This window comes from Ochotona princeps, chromosome 15 (assembly GCF_030435755.1).
Source record: "Ochotona princeps isolate mOchPri1 chromosome 15, mOchPri1.hap1, whole genome shotgun sequence".
NCBI classification, from domain to species: Eukaryota; Metazoa; Chordata; class Mammalia; order Lagomorpha; family Ochotonidae; genus Ochotona; species Ochotona princeps.
Window position 1 is genome coordinate 6,491,218 of NC_080846.1, and position 19,569 is coordinate 6,510,786.

The 19,569-nt window shown below is 61.3% G+C and overlaps 2 protein-coding genes across 6 annotated transcripts; one reads left to right on the forward strand and one right to left on the reverse strand.

The window, feature by feature from the left end:
* The first annotated feature begins 306 nt into the window (after positions 1 to 306).
* Positions 307 to 4,279, forward strand: SLC16A8 (solute carrier family 16 member 8). Its single transcript, XM_004589754.2, has 5 exons — positions 307 to 520; positions 932 to 1,075; positions 1,195 to 1,470; positions 1,516 to 2,052; positions 3,945 to 4,279. Exons 1-5 carry the CDS (start codon positions 307 to 309, stop codon positions 4,277 to 4,279), a joined length of 1,506 nt encoding a protein of 501 aa, XP_004589811.2.
* Positions 4,280 to 5,719: 1,440 nt separating this feature from the next.
* Positions 5,720 to 17,734, reverse strand: PICK1 (protein interacting with PRKCA 1). 5 transcript variants are annotated; one of them, XM_058673660.1, is made up of 13 exons: positions 17,453 to 17,734; positions 17,121 to 17,218; positions 15,763 to 15,874; positions 12,632 to 12,760; positions 11,629 to 11,695; positions 10,849 to 10,938; positions 9,190 to 9,243; positions 8,519 to 8,581; positions 7,789 to 7,940; positions 7,606 to 7,698; positions 7,157 to 7,207; positions 6,668 to 6,812; positions 5,720 to 6,465 (listed from the first exon to the last, which is right to left on the reverse strand). In XM_058673660.1, the coding sequence occupies exons 2-13, from the start codon at positions 17,159 to 17,161 to the stop codon at positions 6,197 to 6,199; spliced, it is 1,266 nt and encodes a 421-aa protein (XP_058529643.1). In that variant the 5' UTR covers positions 17,162 to 17,218; positions 17,453 to 17,734; the 3' UTR covers positions 5,720 to 6,196. The 5 variants fall into 5 exon arrangements, with proteins under 5 accessions (XP_058529643.1, XP_004589569.1, XP_058529642.1 ...); XM_004589512.3 differs by having other exon boundaries at positions 7,789 to 7,922; positions 17,311 to 17,733; XM_058673659.1 differs by lacking the exon at positions 17,453 to 17,734 and adding an exon at positions 17,311 to 17,446.
* Positions 17,735 to 19,569: the final 1,835 nt, after the last annotated feature.

A 19,569-nucleotide genomic window follows, 5' to 3' on the forward strand; every position in this document is an offset into this window, starting at 1 on the left:
AACACCATGCACACAGACCCACTTTGGGACTAGCCAGTGGACACACATCTCTGGATACACAGCAGCTGGCAGGCTCTCACACTCACCACAGCTTTCCTCCTTTTATCACTAGGTCCTGAGCCCCAACAAGCGCCCTTGCCAGAGGTCCAGGCCCAGGTGGGAACCTTTCCAGCCCCTTGCCAGCGTGGGAGTGGGGCAGACACCTGAGGCGGGGGAGGGGGTAAGCTTTGCCTCCTCCACAAGGGTCTCCATCCAACCCAACTCCTCTCTCTTGTCCCCTCCCCACCCCCAGCAGAGGCAGAGGCGATGGGTGCTGGTGGCCCCCGCCGGGGTGCAGGCCCCCCGGATGGCGGCTGGGGCTGGGTGGTGCTGGGCGCCTGCTTCGTGGTCACAGGCTTCGCCTACGCCTTCCCCAAGGCTGTGAGTGTCTTCTTCCGCGCGCTCAAGCAGGACTTTGGTGCTGGCTATAGTGACACGGCCTGGGTGTCCTCCATCATGCTGGCCATGCTCTATGGCACAGGTTGGCGCTCCTTCTGTCCCCACCCCACCCCCACCCCTGGAACAGCCCGGAAACCCCCGAAGAAAGGGAGGAAGGTAGACAGGTGGACCAAGGATGCAACCAGCCAGCAGCCACGGAGCCCCTCCTGGAGTGGGCTGTGGGTGGGAGCATCAAGGGGATCCCGTTGGGGTCCCTCCTTTCCAGGGCTGGCCCCCCAGCACCAGACTGAGACTCCTCAAATCCCCCAAACCCAGGTAGGGCTCTGCAGATCCAAAGTGTCCCCCCGCCACCACCCATGACACAGGTGAGGACACCTAGCCTCTTCAACCTTCCAATCCTCGGTTCTCATGAGCGGTGGGGAGTGGGGCTCTAGGCCAGGACACGGCCTCTCCTTGGTCAGTGCCAATGGCTCTGAACCTGCCCTGCCCTCAGGCCCCGTGTCCAGCATCCTCGTGACCCGCTTTGGCTGCCGCCCAGTGATGCTCGTGGGCGGGCTGCTGGCCTCCGCGGGCATGGTCCTGGCCTCCTTCTCCACACGTCTGGTGGAGCTGTACCTATCGGCGGGCGTGCTCACAGGTGAGGGCCAGACGCCTGGGGCGGGAGGCCTGGCTGCTGGTGCCCGGCCTCTGGTGGGGAAGGGGACAGGGCCTGGAGCCCCGCAGGCACACCACACCTTGCCTCGCCCCGCCCCGCAGGCCTTGGCCTGGCCCTCAACTTCCAGCCATCGCTCATCATGCTGGGGCTGTACTTCGAGAGGCGGCGGCCTCTGGCCAACGGGCTGGCGGCGGCGGGCAGCCCGGTGTTCTTGTCGGCGCTGTCGCCACTTGGCCAGCTGCTGCTGGAGCACTTCGGCTGGCGCGGTGGCTTCCTGCTGCTGGGCGGCCTCCTGCTGCACTGCTGTGCGTGTGGCGCTGTTATGCGGCCGCCGCCCGGGCCTGGCGCCCCACCACTGCCACCACATGGGGACCGCAGCCAGGAGGAGGATGCGGACGAGGACCAGGCGGAGCACAGCACAGGTGCCCACGGCCCCGGGGAGGCGGAGGCTGGGATGTCCCCTGGCAGCCGGCAACGCCGGCGCCTGCTGGACATGACCGTGTGCGCCGACCGTGCCTTTGTCGTATACATGGTCACGAAGTTCCTGATGGCGCTCGGCCTCTTCGTTCCCGCCATCCTGCTGGTAAACTATGCCAAGGATGCGGGTGTGCCTGACGCTGAAGCCGCCTTCCTGCTGTCCATCGTGGGCTGTGTGGACATCGTGGCGCGGCCGGCATGTGGTGCATTGGCAGGGCTGCCGCGCCTGCGCCCACACGTGCCTTACCTCTTCAGCCTGGCACTGCTGGCCAACGGGCTCACGGATCTGTGCAGTGCACGTGCGCGCTCCTACACTGCCCTGGTGGCCTTCTGCGTGGCCTTCGGCCTCTCCTATGGCATGGTGGGTGCACTGCAGTTTGAGGTGCTCATGGCCACAGTGGGTGCTCCCCGCTTCCCCAGTGCGCTGGGCCTGGTGCTGCTCCTGGAGGCTGTGGCTGTGCTCATCGGACCGCCTTCTGCAGGTGCGCCTCAAAGGGGTGGGAGGAGGGAGAGCATGAGGGGAAGGAATCGCGCCACATCTGCAGGGCACGCTGAGTGGCTGGGCGGTGGGGGACCCCCGCTCAGAGCCGGCCAGGTGGCCACAGGAAAGCCAGGGAACACACTAGGAGGGAACCAGCAATGCTGAAGAGCTGGCTGCTGCCTTGGCCAGCTGGCACAGAGGCCCAGTAAGGGGTAGGTGGTAATTTCTTGGTTTGCAGATGGGGAAACCAAGGCACGGGGCTCAGCACAGGGAGTGTAGTTTACATCCTGCCCATGCTAAAGGCACGGAGCAGGTTGGACACTGCACCTGGTGACCAGGGCAGGTGCAGGGCCCCCCAGGAAGGGCACAGGGGCGTCCTCCACTGTGGCCTTGGGTACCCATCTCTGCTTCAGGAAGTGTCCATCACTAGAGCAGTAGGAGGGGACCCCATAGGGTCCTGGAGTGGGTTAGACAGGCAGGAACCCTGGCAGGAGGCTGTGGGGTCCACAGGGGTCTCCCTGCATTGGCGGGCTGTGTGTAAGCACAGTGACAGTGACAGGGAGGCCACTCTGCTGCTCTTGGGGGGCTCAAGCTGACCTGGCTATGCTCGGTGGTTGCTATGAACATTGCATGTCGTGGCTTTGAGCCCAGCTCCCAGCCCATCCACAGGCTCAGGGATACACCTCTGCCTTTTAAAAAATAATGTTGGGGGCCCAGCATGATAGCCTAGATTGCATTCTCCCCACCAAATATCCTATCATTCATACTTTTCATTTAAGGCAAAATGACTTTCCCCCCCAATTAGAGCAAATTAGTGACTTTTTACTTCATCTCAAAACCACCAGTAAGGGCAGAGCCTCTGGTGGAGTCTTATTGGGGCTGTGAAGGTCCTCTCCTTGAATGTGCCAGGATGCTATATGGGCGCTGGTTCTAATTCCGGTAGCCCTGCTTCCCATCCAGCTCCCTGCTTGTGGCCTGGGAAAGCAGTCAAGAATGGCCCAAAGTCTTAGAACCCTGCACCCACGTGGGAGACCCAAAAGAAACTCTGAGCTCCTGGCTTTGGATTGGCTCAGAGCCAGTCATTGTGGCTACTTGGGGAGTGAACCATCAGACGGAGGATCTTACTGTCTCTCCTGTGTACCTGTCTTTCCAATAAATATAATAAGGTTTTTTTTTTTTTTTTTTTTTTTTGGAAAGGCAGATCAGATTTATGGAGAAGAGAGAAATATCTTCCACCTGCTGGTTCACTTCTGCAGTAGAGGGAAACTGCAATGACTGGAGCTGAGCTGAGCTGAAGCCAGGAGCCAGGAGCTTCTTCCTGGTCTCCCATGCAGATGCAGGCTCCCAGGGCTTTGGGCCATTCTCCTCTGCTTTCCCAGGCCACAAGCAGGGAGCCAGATGGGAAGTGGAGTCCCTCTCCATATCTGCTGGCCCTCCCTGGGCCTGCCTTAGGACCTCAGCCTCAGACACAAACTGGTGCCCATATGGGATCCCAGGGCGAGGATTTAGCCACTGAGCAATTGCACCAGCACCCCCCTACACACACTTTTTTCCTTTGGCCCTGATCCAGTGGGCAGAGTGCTCATCCAAGGGTGCTACAGAGCTGGGCAGAGTGCGTAGGCACAGGGACAAGCGCAGCTGGCAGGGCAGGACAAGGGGAAATGTGCAGGGATGCTGAGGTCGAGAGCCAACTGGGAGCCCCCAGAGCACGAGCGAGGAGCTGGACCGGAGCTGGAGCAGCAGGGACTGGAAGGGTGGGATGCTGGCATCACAGGCGCTGGGCCCAGAAGGTGCAGCCTGTGGGGTACCTGGCCCTGTAAAGTGGGAATAGGGCTGATGGGACACCCCTGGGCTGCAAGCCCCAGGCCCTGACTGCCCCAGCCTTCCTTGCAGGCCGCCTGGTGGATGTGCTCAAGAACTACGAGATCATCTTCTACCTGGCCGGCTCTGAGGTGGCCCTGGCCGGCATCTTCATGGCTGTGTCCACCAAGTGCTGCCTACGCCGTCGCCCCAGTGGCTCCCAGGACGCCCCCTCGGGCCCGGGCTCTGAGGGTGAAGCCAGTGACACCGAGGAGGCAGAGGCGGAAGTGGATGTGGACTCGGAGCCCCCTATGGTCAACCCAGAGCTGCCCTACAGCCTTGAGGCCCTGGAGGAGGCGAGCCCCAGCGCTGGGACCGGGGAGCCCAAGGCGGAGGCAGAGGGTGGGCTACAGTCTGGGTCTGTGTAGCGAAGGGCAGGAGTGGGGGACTGGCAGCCTGAGCCTGCTTTGCAAGGCTGGGCACCAACATCCTACCGACCTCACCAGGCCCCGCGGTTGATAAAAGCCCTCTTGAGCCCCAAGTCCTGTTTCTGCGCCTGTCCTAGGGCTTCCTGGGGAGGAGAGGGGTGTGACCGTAGAGGTCTCCCCAAGGCCACAGGAGCTGCCTTGAGTAGAGGGCAGAGGGAGTCAGAGATGAGTGGGGATGGGGTGAAGGCAGGCCATTTCCCTGCAGACAGCAGGGCTGGTGGACTCTGCTGGCTACCTCTCTCATCCCCCCACCGTGGGGGTGGCCAGGGCTGCAGCCCCTGGAACCTAAGGCAGGTAGGGGCTCACTCCTGGCCCACAGCTGAGCCTTTTCCTGTATGAGGCTCCTAGCTGCTGGGCAGGACAGTGTGACCATGCACCTTGTGCGCCGCCTGGTGGGCACCTGTGTAGGGGACAGCTGAAGGGGTGCTGGGGCCAGAGGTCTGTCCAGGGATTTTATTCAAGGCATCGTTCCTGCCATGCCCTGGCAGCTGTGGGCACAGCACTGTCATTTTCTGGCCCATGCACCTGCCTCCTGTAAGGGACCCCCTGTGGCTTCACTCTGTCTGAATTGCACATAGCCCTCGCTCTATCTCGCCTGTCCCTATGTGCGGCAAGCAGGCCCCAGGGGGTAGGACACAGCCTGTCCACTGTTTACACCCTGCTCCTGTCGCACCTGTCCAGCTGGGCCCCAGGATGGGCAGCCCCGTGAGCACCTAGCTGATGTCACTTCCCGACAGCCCCCTGCTCCACAGGGCTGACACTGTAGTCCCTATGGTCCCACAGACCTGAGGCAGCTCACACGATTCTGTCTGGTGAGGTTGGCCTGGAAACAGCCACTTCAGTCAGGGAAACTGAGGCGTGGACGTTGGGAACTCACTCCAGGTCACAGAGCCTTGACCAGAAGCCAGGCCAGTGGGTGCTAGCCTGTCTTGGCCTCCATGGAGAGGTGGGATAGCCGCCTAGTAGCCGAGCCTACCCCTCCAGCTACCGACCCAGCTGCCACCACAATCTTGCTCTTCCTCTCTACATTGCGCCCATCTCTAGAGTGGTCCCCTTGTTCTGCCAGGCCAGGGGAGGGCGCATGGAACCACTGCCAGCAACCTGCAGTGTACCCAGGCCCCGTCCTTGGCCCCAGGCAGGACAGGCCCCTCAAGCAGCCTTCACTCTCACCAGATCTAAGCCCAAATCCCCCATCCCTGCATGGCACAGCCTTCAGTGGGCACCACATCCCTGCATGGCATAGCCTTCAGTAGGCAGCCTCTCTGGATCTTGCAGCCGCGTCCCCAGCTCACAGGGATGCCCGCGCATGCCACCAGCCCCCGCCCGGCAGCCCCAAGCGGGGAGATGGGGAGGGGCTGAGGCCATTGCCAAGAGCCTGGCTGTGTCTGGGTTTGTTTATTCCGTACAGGCCCAGTGCCCCGCCCTAAGCACACGTGGCCAGGCTGGGGACAGGATAAATGACAGCCACTATGTGGCAGGACCAGCCTGGGGCTGGGGCACAGGAGACGCCAGCCCCGCTGTGCAATCCACCTTGGCTCACTCCTGGCAGGCAGTGGGTATGTTGGGGGCAACAAAGGTGCCACAGACACCAGTCCCCACGCCCGTTCTGCCTGCTGTCCATCCCCAGGCAGCTCCAGGGTCTGAGCTCTCCCTATGGCCAGGAGGCAGGGGAGCACAGGCTGAGGGTCCCAGGGCCTTCCCGGGCAGGAGTCCAGGTTTGCCCAATTCGCTGCAGGACAGAGGAGCAGGGAGGCGGCGCCCCGAGCCAGCAGGCCTTTATGCGCCACCCGTCCGTGCTGCGACTGTGGCCCCACCCTGCTCCCAGCTGCCTGCCCCCTTTGGGGCGCCCCCAGGGACTCAGGAGTCACTCCAGCTCCCGCCCTTATCCAGGGGTCCTGCGCCCCCACACGTGTCCCTGGCTGGCTCTCCAGCCACTGCGTCCTCCTCTTCCTCGTCCTCCTCGCCATCAGTGAACACGCCCTGGCCGGGGCCGTAGGCCAGTGTGGTGTGTGCCAGGTCTACCTCGATGGGGAACACGTCGGCGTGGCGCAGCACAGCGTAGCAGTCATTGTAGTACTTGGACATGGTGGACACGAAGCGCTGCAGCTGGAACACGATGTCCTGGACTGGACAGAAAGGGCCAGCACACAGTGGCCAGGCTGCTTCCGCCTGTGGCCACCCGGCCACCCCTGCCCCCTCAGGCCCTGGGGAGGCAGAGCAGTGAAGCCCACCAGCCAGGACACAGAACAGGGCTGGGGTGGGCTGCTGCCAGCTGACTCCAGCCTGCGCCATCTGTGCAATGGGCTGGAAGCAGGGCGCGGCCCTCACCGTGCTTCTGGTCCAGCAGCTCCATCTTCTCCAGCACGTCCTTGCGCATCTGTGAGAAGCGGGCGCGGGCCTCCTGGCGGCAGCGCAGAATCAGGCGGTACTCATAGTTGCCGGTGCTCACACGGTACAGGGGCTCCCCCAGGGCCTGGGATGCAGACAGGGAACATCAGTGACCCTGCTGCCACAGGGGCATGGGGACAAGGGACCAAAGGGGCAGGAAGGCTGTGGGCTGGCTCCCCCTGACAGACACCAGTGATCACTGCTTTGGGAGGAAGGTACACAAGACCAAGGCCGCAGCCCAAGCTCACGGGGTACCGAGGAGTGACAGATGGGCACAGAGTCCAGCTACAGTCCCCAGCACCTCCGGCGCTGGCCTGACCCACCTGACACCCCAGCAGGCCCAGGCCACTCTGGGGCCTCTGAGACAGGTGGGGAGGAAGGGGGTGCACATCCCCAGGCCAGGGCAGCCCCCACTCGTGCACCACTCACGATGTAGCTGTACTCCTCGTCGTCCATCTCCTTAACCTTCAAGCAGTAGGACTGCGGGAGGGGAGGCCAGCAGTCAGAGCAGCCGCCACCTCCCAGAGGCCCAACTCTCCTGTCCCAAGCTCCCCAGGAAGCCTCCTGGGTCCTGTGGGTGTTCAGCCGGTACACAGCATGGGCAGCTGGTGGCAGGCGCAGAGGTGGGGGTGGGCACTCCTCCCCCATGGTGGGCTCTGGGACAACAGGCCCCAGGCAAAGCATCTGATGGCTGGCACTACCTATGGGCACAGCACCGGAACCCTGCTGTGCCCAGCCCCATCCCCGTCCTGCCCACAGCCTCAGTAATGGTGGACAAACCAGGCGGGGCCTTGGTACTGCTGGCCCACACCTCCCGTCCACCTGCACCTGCTGCGTGGCGTGACAGATGGGCATGGTGAAGGCAGACAGGTGCTCACCAGGTACTCAAACTTCACGTCCAGGTACTTCTTGATGGTGAGGCGCGTGTCCGGGATAGCCTTGTTGAGGTACGTATTGAGGTCTGTCAGCATCTGGGGAAGTAGGGCGCTCCTGAGGCCCTGGCCCAGGCCACACCCTTCACCCTGGCATACTCGCCTCACGGCCCGCCTGGTGGAGCCTACCGGCTTGATGGTCTTCAGGAGCCGGATGCCAAACTTCTCAATGCTGCGGTGGGCGTCGGCGAACTTCACGAATGCCTCACTCGCAGCTGGCTGAGGCTCCCGCACCCCGATCACGGAGAACACGTCCCCAAAAGCTGCAGGACAAGGGGGCCCTGAAGGCGGCCCTCCCACCACATGGGGAAGCTGGTGGTCTGCTGGGGTATGGTGCGGGGCAAGGCGGGCTGCAGGCAGGGTCTGCGTGGGGTCCTCCTGGGGACAGGCGGCCCCCTCCTGTTGGGGGGAGGGTCTCGCCTACTCCTGCCTGGGTCCCAGCCCCTCCTCCGGCCCACCCCCGGGGACTGGCCCCCATCCCAACAGTGCCAGACCACAGGCCTACTCCTGCCTGGGTCCCAGCCCCTCCTCCGGCCCACCCCCGGGACTGGCCCCCATCCCAACAGTGCCAGACCACAGGAGAAAGTGGGAGCTGGGTGCCCGCTTCCTATGCCCAGGCTCCAAGCTCTCAACTGGAAAGGAGCCAGCTCAGCTGGCCTACCTGGCTGCAGGGCTGGGGGAATGCAGACCACTGAGGGGAGTGGCAGCCACTCCCCACAGGCCCATCATCGCCCTGCCCCAGGCCAGGCCCTGCCAAAGTTGGCACGGGTATGGGCAGGCAGGAGGGAGCTCAGCCATGACCCCATAGTACAGGAGACACTGATTCCCGAGCAGGGCGGCAGGCCAGGGGACACGTTACCCCGGTGGGTCTGCGACAGCTCATAGAAGGCCCGCAGCAGATTCTTGGTGTGTTCTGTCATCCCTGCAGGAGAACAGGGGACAGCATGGCTGGGACATGGGGCAGAGCATGGCTGGGGGACGGGGGACGCATGGCTGGGGGGCAGGAAATGGCATGGCTGGGGGACGGGGGACGCATGGCTAGGGGACAGGGGATGGCATGGCTAGGGGACGGGGGACGCATGGCTGGGGGACGGGGGACGGCATGGCTAGGGGACGGGGGACGGCATGGCTGGGGGACGGGGGACGGCATGGCTGGGGGACGGCATGGCTAGGGGACAGGGGACGGCATGGCTAGGGGACGGGGGACGGCATGGCTGGGGGACGGGGGACGGCATGGCTGGGGGACAGGGGACGGCATGGCTGGGGGACGGCATGGCTAGGGGACAGGGGACGGCATGGCTAGGGGACAGGGGACGGCATGGCTGAGGGGCTTGGGGCAGAACATGGCTGGGGGACAGTGGGGATGGGGGACGGGGGATGGCTTGGCCAGGGGTGGCATGGCCCAGGGTGCTGGGGGCTGAGCCTGGAGCCCGCAGAGGACAGGAGCAGGACTCACAGGCTGCGAGGGAATGAGGGATTGTAGGGGAAGCCGCTGATATTCAGAGCCTCCCGTAGCCAAGCAGCACCCACCTCTGTAGAGCTCGGCCGTCCGCTCCAGCTCCTCCAATCGCTTGACGAGCCCATCTGTGGGGACGCAGGGAAAGGTGAGGCACCGCCACGCCCCCAAGCCAGGGAAGGACAGGGCTGGGGAACCAGTACCCCCACCCTTGCAAGAGCAGACTCCATGTGACCGGCCCCCTGGCACAGAGAGCCTGGCTCCAAAGCCGTCTGCAAACAGCCTGTCCCTGAAAGGCAAGTGCGCAGAAGAGCGGCCCCATCCCTGGGCCAGGACAAGTCCAAGGAGCAGCGGGGACAAGAGCATGACAGCAGAAAATGGTCAGGCAGCACCCATAACCCCATGGACCCAGGCCCCGCAGCCAAGACCCCCAGATTAATGCTGAGCCAGCGGAGACAGCAGGGACCAGTGTGGGGGGCACACAGCTGCCCCTGCCCCAGTAAGGCTGGCACAATCATGGCTGTGACCCGGGCAAGATGGAGAAATTCAGGAAGGGCTTCAACTAGAGGTGGGCCCCGGCAGCCACAGGCAAGCCCAGCAGGCTCAGTCAGTGCTGAGTGCTGGCCACGGAGCAGGCCCTGGAAGGGCTGCTTGACAGCCAAGACTGGCCGCAGTGGGACAGTGGGGACACGGGGACACAGTAGGGGCCAGAGCAGCAATGGAAGGGCAAGCAGGTGCCATGAAGGTGGAGTAGCTCCTTTCCTCAGGGCCTGGCAGGTGCGCAGTGGCCCAGCAAGACATGCGAGGCTCCTGGCACCCTGAGGTAGGCACACAGCCCCCTGCCGGTAGCTCACCCGGCCAGAGGCATGCCTGAGGCACAGCGCCCACCAAGGGCTTCTTGACATGGTGGGCCTGAGACGGCGCTGCATCTCCTTGTTAGAGGAGATGAGGCACAAAGAGGCACAGCGACTCCCCCACATCGCCCTCAGGCTGGTGTCCTCGCTGCCCACCTGGGTCAAGGCCTCTGGGGAGCAAGAGGGAAGGGTGTGGATGGGGCAGAGCCTAGGCCCCGTTGGGGCAGGACAGATGGCAACTGGGGAGGAAAGGGCACCTCGCAAACCCCAGGCCTGGCTCTGTGGGGCCCCAGCCAGCACCAAGCCAGCCACGTCAGCGCACACCGGGGCTTGTTTTTAGCTGGGTCACGGGACATCATGACAACTTCAATTTTAGAACCTCTATTTGCGGCTGGGCAATTGCAAGGTTTGGGGGGAAAACACAACAGCCAGTGCCAATTCCATCACAGCTCGCAGTAACCACAGAAACGGGGTTTATGGGCCCCAGGCCCAGAATAGCAGCCCCCAGCCCTCGGCTCCTGGAGGTATTTATATCCACTCCCACTGTGGGAACGCTATTTATAACCCTGGCCAGCGTGCCTGCGTGCCTGCGTGTCTGTGTGCATGTTGGCATGCGGGCCAGCAGGCAGCCACCCCTGCACAGGAAGGGGCATCAGCGCCACCTCCTGGAGAAATGTGGGCAGTGCTGAAGCAGGTGGTGCTGGCCCCGCCCCATGAGAGGCGGGCTCCTGATCCCAAGGAACAGACACCTGGGTGCACAGCTATGGACATTTTGGGAGCTGGGAGGCAGCGCTGCGTGACCAGCCCTCCGGGAAGAGGCAGGCGCACACACCACCCTATTGGGCAAGGGCGGGGGTGGGGCGCCAGGCAAGGACTCACCGTTGCACAGGATGGCTCGGCTCAGGCCCAGAGCATCGGCTGTCCCCGAGCTCATGTTCTCTACCAGCCGGTGCTTGACTTTCTTCAACACTGGGCCAGGTGAGAAAAGGCAGCAGCTGGGTCCCCAGCCTCATCGCAGCTCGCTGGCAGTGGCCAGCAGGGGGCCAAGGGGCTGCACTGTGGTTAGGTGCTAGGATGGACAGGTGGGGCAGGGGGAAGGGCTCAAGTCCCCAGGCCGGCTATGTCAGAGCAGTGGCCCCAGGAGTGACCAGTGACCTGGCCCCAGACCCAGTCACTACAGCATCTGGAAGGGCCCCGGGCTGCAAGGATTTGGAGCAAAATCCGGGTTAGCTCAGTATACCCACGCTGCTCACTACACACCAGGCGGCAGCTCTGGCCCTGGGGATGGAAAGGCGCTGCAGTGTCGGCTCCATGAGGGGCAGGGGGTCCCACAGGGCCTGGGTTTTGGTTTCTGCAGAACTAAGGCCCAATGCCTCCTCTGGGGGAGGGCAGACAGTGGGGGAAGGGCCCCTCTGCCCAATGCCAGGGGTGCAGCTGACCCTAAGCCTATGAGGGGTATCAGGTGTGCAGGCGAGGGACAGCCGAGTCCTAGAGGTCATGGATGGGGCAGCTGGGGTGGACCTGGGGCAGTAAGGACCGAGGGACAAGGTCTGAAGCGGCCCCTCCAGATGGCCCTGCTCAGGAGGTCCGAGCCCAGAGCCCCAGGGCTGTGGCTGCACTGTCCCCAAGGGGTGTGAAGGGCTGCCAGTCACCACTTACCTATGTCCAGGGACATGCCCTGCTTGGGGTCAGCTTGCAACTTGTTGTAGTGAATGGTCACCTCCCCCTGCAAGACCACCGGGCAACTATCACACACCTTGCCCAGGGTGTGTCACAAGCAAGCCTGGGCCCAAGGGGCCTGGTCGCAGAAGGACACAGCCTATGTGGGACCCTGTCTGCCCAGGGTGACGGGGACTCAGCCCCAGCCCCAGATACCACAGGACACAGGCCTGTGCAGGACCCTGCCTGCCCAGGGTGACGGGGACTCAGCCACAGCTCCAGATACCACAGGACACGGGCCTGTGCGGGACCCTGCCTGCCCAGAGTGACACGGCCACCATGGAGCACACTGGCCTCTCTGGGGTCCTGCACCCCTCCCCACCACACCACACACCCCTGCACAAAACATCCCCTCCCCTGCTCTAAGCCATCACCCTCCACACCCACGCGTCAGACCATGCTCAATGAAAAAGGGGCAGGGCCGATGCCAGCCAGGGATGGCAGGAGTGGACCTCAGGTGACTGCTAAGGACAGAGCGCCCCCGGGAGGCCAGCCCCATCATATATATCCCTGGGATGCAGCCAAATGGAAAGGGACCCAAACCGAGCCAGACCAGCAGTCGGGGCAGGTATGACGATCCACCCAGCAGGGGTGCAGCGTTGTGGCCACCATGTCACTTCCTCCCTGTGACCCCAGGAATGCAGGAACCCCTGGATTCAAAGGGGTGCTTCTCTCCCTCCAAGACCACCAAGGTCCAGCTGAGGTCATGGGCATCTGCTGATCTCCCAAAGGAGGCTCCCTCTGGACTTGAACTTCCACTCCAGCCCTGGCCAAGGACACACAGCCTGCCCCATTGCCAAGTGCCAGGTCCCAAGGTGGGCACACTGCCCACTCTTGCCAAGGCCTCAACATGGCTTAGAGGTGGATGTGGGAGAGGGACCGAGGGGCGGCAGGGGTCCCGGACCTGCCCCTGCCCCATGGCCCAGGCCCACTCAACTCTTACCTTCACCTCCTGAATCATCTTTGCAACCTCCACCTTGGTCTTCCCTTTGATAGAGCGCCCATTGACACCGGTGATCTCGTCGCCAGCAGCCACTGTGCCGTCCAGGGCTGCGGGGGTGTTGTCAAACACCTGCAGGGGGGCCGGGGGAGGACCTGGTGAGACCTGGGCACTCAACAGTCCCCCAGGTGCGTGCCCAGGGCCGGGCCGCTAGAGCCAGCGCTTTCCCCACGGCACCTCGGGTAGGCTTGTTCTCATAGCCACGCTGCCTCCTGGTACAGCTGCTCCAGGGAACTGGGCCCACAGCGCAGCCCAGGGTTGTCTGAGCAAGGGCCAGGAGAACCCCTCTCCCAGGGGACCCCTTCACAGGGTCCATGCTCACTGGCTGCATGAGGTTGGGCGTGGTCACCAAAGATCAAATGCATGAGACAGCAAGGTCACTCTAAAATACAAAATCACACCCAGAAAGAAAACCACCCGGGGTTCAGCAGACTATGGGGGGTGTGCCAGGGTATGCTACACCCCCCCCACAGAGCCCCCCCAGTTTCAGTCCCCTAACTGCTTCCGATCCAGCTTCCTGTTTGTGCAACTGAGGCAGCAGTCCACAGCCCAGGCCCTCGGGCACCTGCGAGGGACTGCAGCCTGGCCCAGCCCTGGCTCTTGCAGTCGTGTGGGGGGTGAACCAGCGCATGGAGAGCTGTCTCCTCTCTCTGTCTCCTCTCTCTGTCATTCTACTATCCAAACTAATAATAAATCTATTTTCGGAAACAGGAAGAAACCACTGGGACACAACGAAATTAGCACCAGTGGACCTGATATTCTATTCCTTCTGTCTTTAGTATCTAAGCTTGTTTTCTTCTAAAGATTTATTTATTTTTGACAGGAAAGGCAGATTTAGAGAGGGAAAGAGATGCAGAGAGAAAGAGCTTCCGTCCATTGATTCACTCTCCAAGTGGTCGCCAATGGATGGAGCTGCTGATTAGAAGCCAGGAGCCAGGAGCTTCTTTGGCCTCTCCCATGTGGGTCCAGGATCCCAAGGCTTTGGGCTGTCCTAACTGCTTTCCCAGGCCACAGGCAGGGAGCTGGATGGGAAGTATGGACGCCGAAATTAGAATCAGCATTAATATGGGATACCAGCATGTGCAAGGTGAGGACTTCAGCCACTAGGTTATTGCACCGGGCCCTCTTTTCTTTTTTAAGATTTATTTTTGATTGGAAAGGCAGATTTAGAAAAAGAGACAGAGAGAAAAATCTTCCGTCTGTTGGTTCACTCTCAAATGGCCACAACAGTTGGAGCTGAGGCAATCCGAAGCCAGGAGCCAGGAACCTCTTCCAGGTCTCCCACGTGGGCGCAGGGTCCCAAGGCTTCAATGCTTTGGGCCGTCCTCAACTGCTTTCCCAGGCCACAAGTAGGGAGCTGGATGGAAAGCAGGGTAGCCGGGATATTAACTGGTGCCCATATGGGATCCTGGCGGTTGCAAGGCAAGAATGTAGCCTTTATGCCATTGTGCCAGGCCTAGTTTCTAAGTTTTCTACAAAAAGCTTGTCAGTGGGCCCGGGCAGCGTGGCCTAGCAGCTAAAGTCCTTGCCTTGAACACACTGGGATCCCATATGGGGACCAGTTCTAATCCCGGCAGCTCCACTTCCCATCCAGCTCCCTGCTTGTGGCCTGGGAAAGCAGTCGAGGACGGCCCAAAGCCTTGGGACCCTGCACCCGCGTAGCAGACCTGGAGGAAGTTCCTGGCTCCTGTCTTTGGATCGGCTCAGCTCCAGCCATTATGGTCACTTGGGGAGTGAATCATCGGACGGAAGTTCTTCCTCTCTGTCTCTCCTCCTCTCTGTGTATGTGATTTTCTAATAAAAATAAAGTAAATCTTAAAAAAAGGCGTGTCAGAGGTTGGCACAGTGGCATAGCAAGCTAATCTTTTGCCTCTGGTGCCGGCATCCCATATGGGCACTGGTTTGGGTCCTGGCTGTTCCACTTCCACTCCAGCTCGCTGCTAATGTGCCTGGAGAGTCGCAGAGGACGGGCACCGGGATGGAGTTCCTGGCTCCTGGCTTTGGCCCGTCCTCGTCATGGAGGCCACTGGGGAGTGAAGCCGCAAATGAGAGCTGTGTGCCTCTATCACTCTACCTTCCTATTTCCATAAGAACTCCTGGGCCCCTGCACCCACATGGGAGACCTGGAGGAAGCTTCTACCTCCTGGCTTCGGATCGGCGCAGCTCTGGCTGTTGCGGCCACGTGGGGAGTGAACCACTGGACAGCAGATTCCTGTCCTTCTCTCTGTAAATCTGCCTTTCCAATAAAAATAAGTAAATCTTAAAAAAAAAAAAAAAATAGGATCCAGCAGTAATTTTTTTTTCACACCAAAGGCACAGCAAGAGAAGAAACAGTAAAATTGGACACAGAGGAACATTCAGCTCCAACATATAAATACATAGCCAGGGCTGGGACTGTGGTGCAGGGAGCTAAGCCATGACCTATAACACCAGTTCAAGTCCCGGCGGCTCCACTTGTGATCCAGCTCCCTGCTAATGCACCTGGGAAAGCAGCAGAGGACGGTCCACATGTGTGGGCCCCTGCACTCCCATGGGAGACCCTGAAGAAGCTCCTGGCTCCTGATTTCAGATCAGCTCAGCTCTGGCCATTGCTGCAAAGCGCAGTGAACCAGGAAATGGAAGACCTCTCTTTCTTTGTAACTCTGTCTTTTAAATGATCATGTGTTTTTTAAAATATGTATTCATCTGAAAGAGACACAGTTACACACAGAAAAAGATCTTCCATGCACTGGTTCACTCCCCAAATGGCCATGACGGCTGGGCCTATGACGGGAGCCTCAGGTGGGGTCATTTGCATCTGAACTTGGGCTGCCGTTTCAGCACGTCTGCAAGCCTTCACTCGGGTGAGCGCCCAGAGCTTCCTTCTGCTGACCCGGGGGCAGCACATGCCACGTGCCCACTGTGTGCACACAGGGCCCTGCCCTCAGGGTACCACAGGGCTGAGTGCCCAGGCCCGGCCCAGGAGCAGGTGGGGCCCAGACGGAGGGCACAGCCTGAGGTGGGGGCCCGGGTGGAGAGGACCAGTCCACCCTCATCACACCCACGCAGGAGAGTGACTCCCAGGGGCACAGTACCTGCACAATGTAGAGGCACGGGCAGTACTGGGCCCCTCCCCCGATGCTGATGCCAATGAGGTTCTGGGAGTCCTTCTGCAGGGTCACCTTCCCGGGCACGGTGGGGATCCCGCTGCCAAGGAAAGCAGGTGCAGCAAGTGACGGGAGAGGACCCCACACCACCCTGGAACAGGCGGCTGGGGAAGAAGGTCCCAGCCCTGCCTGGCATCCCTGTGGGGTTCAGGCTGGTCCCTCTCTTCGGCATCACGGCTTGCAAAAGGATGAGTCCAGGAGGCGTGCACACCAGGTAGCCCATGGCAGCCCCTCTGGTGTCCTCTCTCTGAGGTCTGCTGCTCTCACCTTCTCGGGCACAGGTGGAGCACCAGGGCCACCTCCTCCAGAAAGCCCTCCCGACCATCACCCTCCTCCCGGCTCACCGCTACCCTGCCCAGCCACCTCCACCCCGTGGCTTTTACCACAAACCAGCACTTGCCGAAATTTCACGGTTAATACTCCCACATGCTCACCCAGCAGACACTGCTGGCAGTATACTAACGTCCAACACCCCCCTACGTGCTGGGTACACCAAGGCTGGCAGACCAGGCCCAGCACTGTGACGTGGCACCTGAGCCACCATCTGTGACACTGCCATCCTGTACCAGAACACTATTATGGGTTTAAGAGCTATTTATTTTGGGGGCTGGCAAAGTGGCTCAGCTGGCTAACCCCTCCAGCTCGAAAGTACCAGCATGCCACAGAAATGCTGGTTCGTGTCCCGGCTGCTCCACTTCCCATCCAGCTCCCTGCTTGCGGCCTGGAAAGCAGCAGAGGACGGCCCATGTCCTCGGGGCCCTGCACCCACACGGGAGACCTGGAAGAAGCTCCTGGCTTTGGATAAGCTCCGGCTGGGGTGGCCGTTTGCGGAGTGACCCAGCCGACGCACGATCTCCTGTACCTCTCTTGCCTTAATAAAATATGAATTTCTTAATAAACGGCCTTGGTTGCACTTGGTGCTGCGGAGTGGGATTTTTGAAAATCTGTCCCACTGATGACGCTCGCTGGGGAGGGAAATGGCTGACATCCCACTTGTCCTACAACACTTCCTCCGTGAAGCCTTCCCTGACTGCCCCAGCTCCATCTGTCCCCGCCCCCCACCTCAAGTCACCCCACCAGCAACCCTAAATTGTCATCAGCCGTGCATGGGCCAGGAGCCTCCCTCCCCCTGCAAGGACAGGGTCGGTTTCTGCCTCAGTACACCCGATCCTCCTCTGTGAGCCAGGGTATTGCAGAACCACCAAGAAGCCGAGGGTAGAGACCCCTGGGACGCCTGGACCCCTGGGAGGCGGGGTGGGAGCATCTTGGAGGAACAAAATACTCACAGTTTATCCTCTTCGATTTCATAATCCAAGTCTGCAAACATGGTTGCGAGAGTTGGGGCAGGCTGGCCCACGGCCCAGCTCGGCACGGGTACGGGGAGCTGGAGTAGGGAGGGAGAAGGTGGGGTTCAGGGCGCGCCCAGCGGCGACAGCGGGGGGCCGGGGGCGTCTCGGGCCGGCAGCGCACTCTTACTGGATACTGAGGGGCGCTCCAGGCCAGGGCGGTGGGCGCAGACCCCAGAGGCCGCTCCCACGGGTCTCCAGGCTCTCCTGGGAGCTGTCCCTGTGGCTGACCGGAAGAACCGCGTCCCCGCCAGCCTGGCACCTGAACGCACCTGCCGTTCCACCTGGCGGACGCTGCGACTGTCGCGTCACTTCCGGCGGGACACGGAAGTCCCGCCCGGTCCCCCCGGGGTGTTTGGTCCGGCCCCCGGAGACAGCCCGTCCGTCCTCGGCTCTCGGGCTTCTCAGAACCGGGGCGAGGACACAGGCGTTGGCGGAACCTCGCCGTCGGCCCGAAAACGCGGGCATGGAAGCAGCTCGGGACGGAGCGCTCGCGTCCCAGCCGTCGCCGCCATCTTGGGAAGGGCAGGGTTCTTCCCGGCACGCTCCGCGGCACGCATGGGACCACGCTGGCGCGGCGGTTGCCGTGGCAACGCAGCATCCCTGAAACAGGGTTACCTCGGGCGAAGTTCAGCAGACCTTGCCAGCCTCAAACCCTTCCCTTCGGCACTCTTACGCCCATTCTTCTTTCTCCATAGCAAATTAAAGGCATTGATGTGCGGGATTTGGGGGTCCTTTTGCTTCCTTAATCCTAAACAGACCCTGGGGGCTGTCCGAGCAAATGAGGCCTCGGTGGTGCTCCTACCCACCCCTGTGCCCTGGGGCCCAGGGGGTAAGGCGAGAGGTGGAAGGGCAGCAGCCTTCTGCCACACCCAGAGCCTGAGCTGCCCATCACCTCCGAGCCCTGTCTGCTCTCCTGTGCAGAGGAAATGGGGTCCCCGAGCAAGGCTCTCCCTTGGCCATAGCCTCCAGGCCGCAGGGGCAGCCGCAAGGAGGGCCACTTCCACCCCCTGGTGCACCCCACCACCAAGGGGCAGCCCCCGCCTTTGGCAGCTGGGGAATCCCGACCTCAAGAAGGTCAACAGGGGAGAGAAAAGCAGGTGTAGGTGCCTCGTCACTAAGGCCAGTGAGAGCTTAAAACCCCAACCCTTCCGGGTAGGGGCAGGACACCCAGGCCCCACCACTGACCCTTCCGGGTAGGGGCAGGACACCCAGGCCCCACCACTGACCCTTCCGGGTAGGGGCAGGACACCCAGACCCTCTTCTCCACTTTGTGTCATAACCTCCAGGCCACAGTACTAGTTCTCGTATTCCAGGCAGCCTTCCCAGACAATTTCAGCTCACACTCTGGGGTGTCCTTTCCTGGGTCCTTGTTCAGATGATGTGTTACGTGGTGCCCTGGGCCACATCCATATCAATTCCCTGACTGTGTCTGTGAAGGCATTTCCAAATGGGGCCATACCTTGAGTGGCAGGTAAGTTGCTTTGTCCTTCCGCCCTCAGATGGTAAGCCCCTGGCACGCCCACCTCCCAGAGCAGCCTGGGAAGCCAACGGCAGGTGTCACCAGGACAACTGAGCGGAAGCTCTGATGGTTTTGCACCTGTTCCTGTGAAAGCCAACGGGCACCACTTCACCATGCTTACCGGAGGGAGTCCCACAGTCCACCGGGCACAGCATGGAGTCTGCTTACCAAGACGAAGGTGTAATTACCACCACAGATTTTAAGAAAATGACAGCATTGTTTCATCTTTTGAATTCTTTTTTCTTAGATTTATTTATTTTTATTGGGAAGTCAGAATTACAGAGAGGAGAGACAGAGAGAAAGATCTTGCAGCTGCTGGTTCACTGCCCAAATAGCTCCAATGGGCAGAGCTGAGCCAATTTGAAGCCAGGAGGTTCTTCTGGGCCTCCCACGTGGGTGCAGGGTCCCAAGACTTCGGGCTGTCTTCTACTGCTTTCCCAGGCCTGGATCAGCTCTGCCCATTGGGGCCATTTGGGGCGTAAACCAGCGGATGGAAAATCCTTCTCTCTGTCTCTCCTCTTTGTAAATCTGATCTGCCTTTCTAATACAAAATAAATCTTTTAAAAAAAATGCCACCGTGTTGGATCTAGCTCTCTGGGGAAAAGGAGGGAGGGGCTTCTGTCAAGGCCAAAAGCCAGGGAAGGCTTCCTGGCAGAAGTGGTACATCAACTCAGGTCTGAGGAAGTGCAGATGGTGCCAAGACCCCACCCCCAGCTCCCATGTGGGATGAGGTCCAGGCAGCGGGGGCAGTGCAGGGGGTCTCTATGGGATGTGCCAGAGCACCTTCCTCCACAGTGAGCGTAGATGGCGAGTTAAGGACTTCTACCCACTTTCTGTGGCTGAGCCCAGCAGGTGCGTGGACTGTCT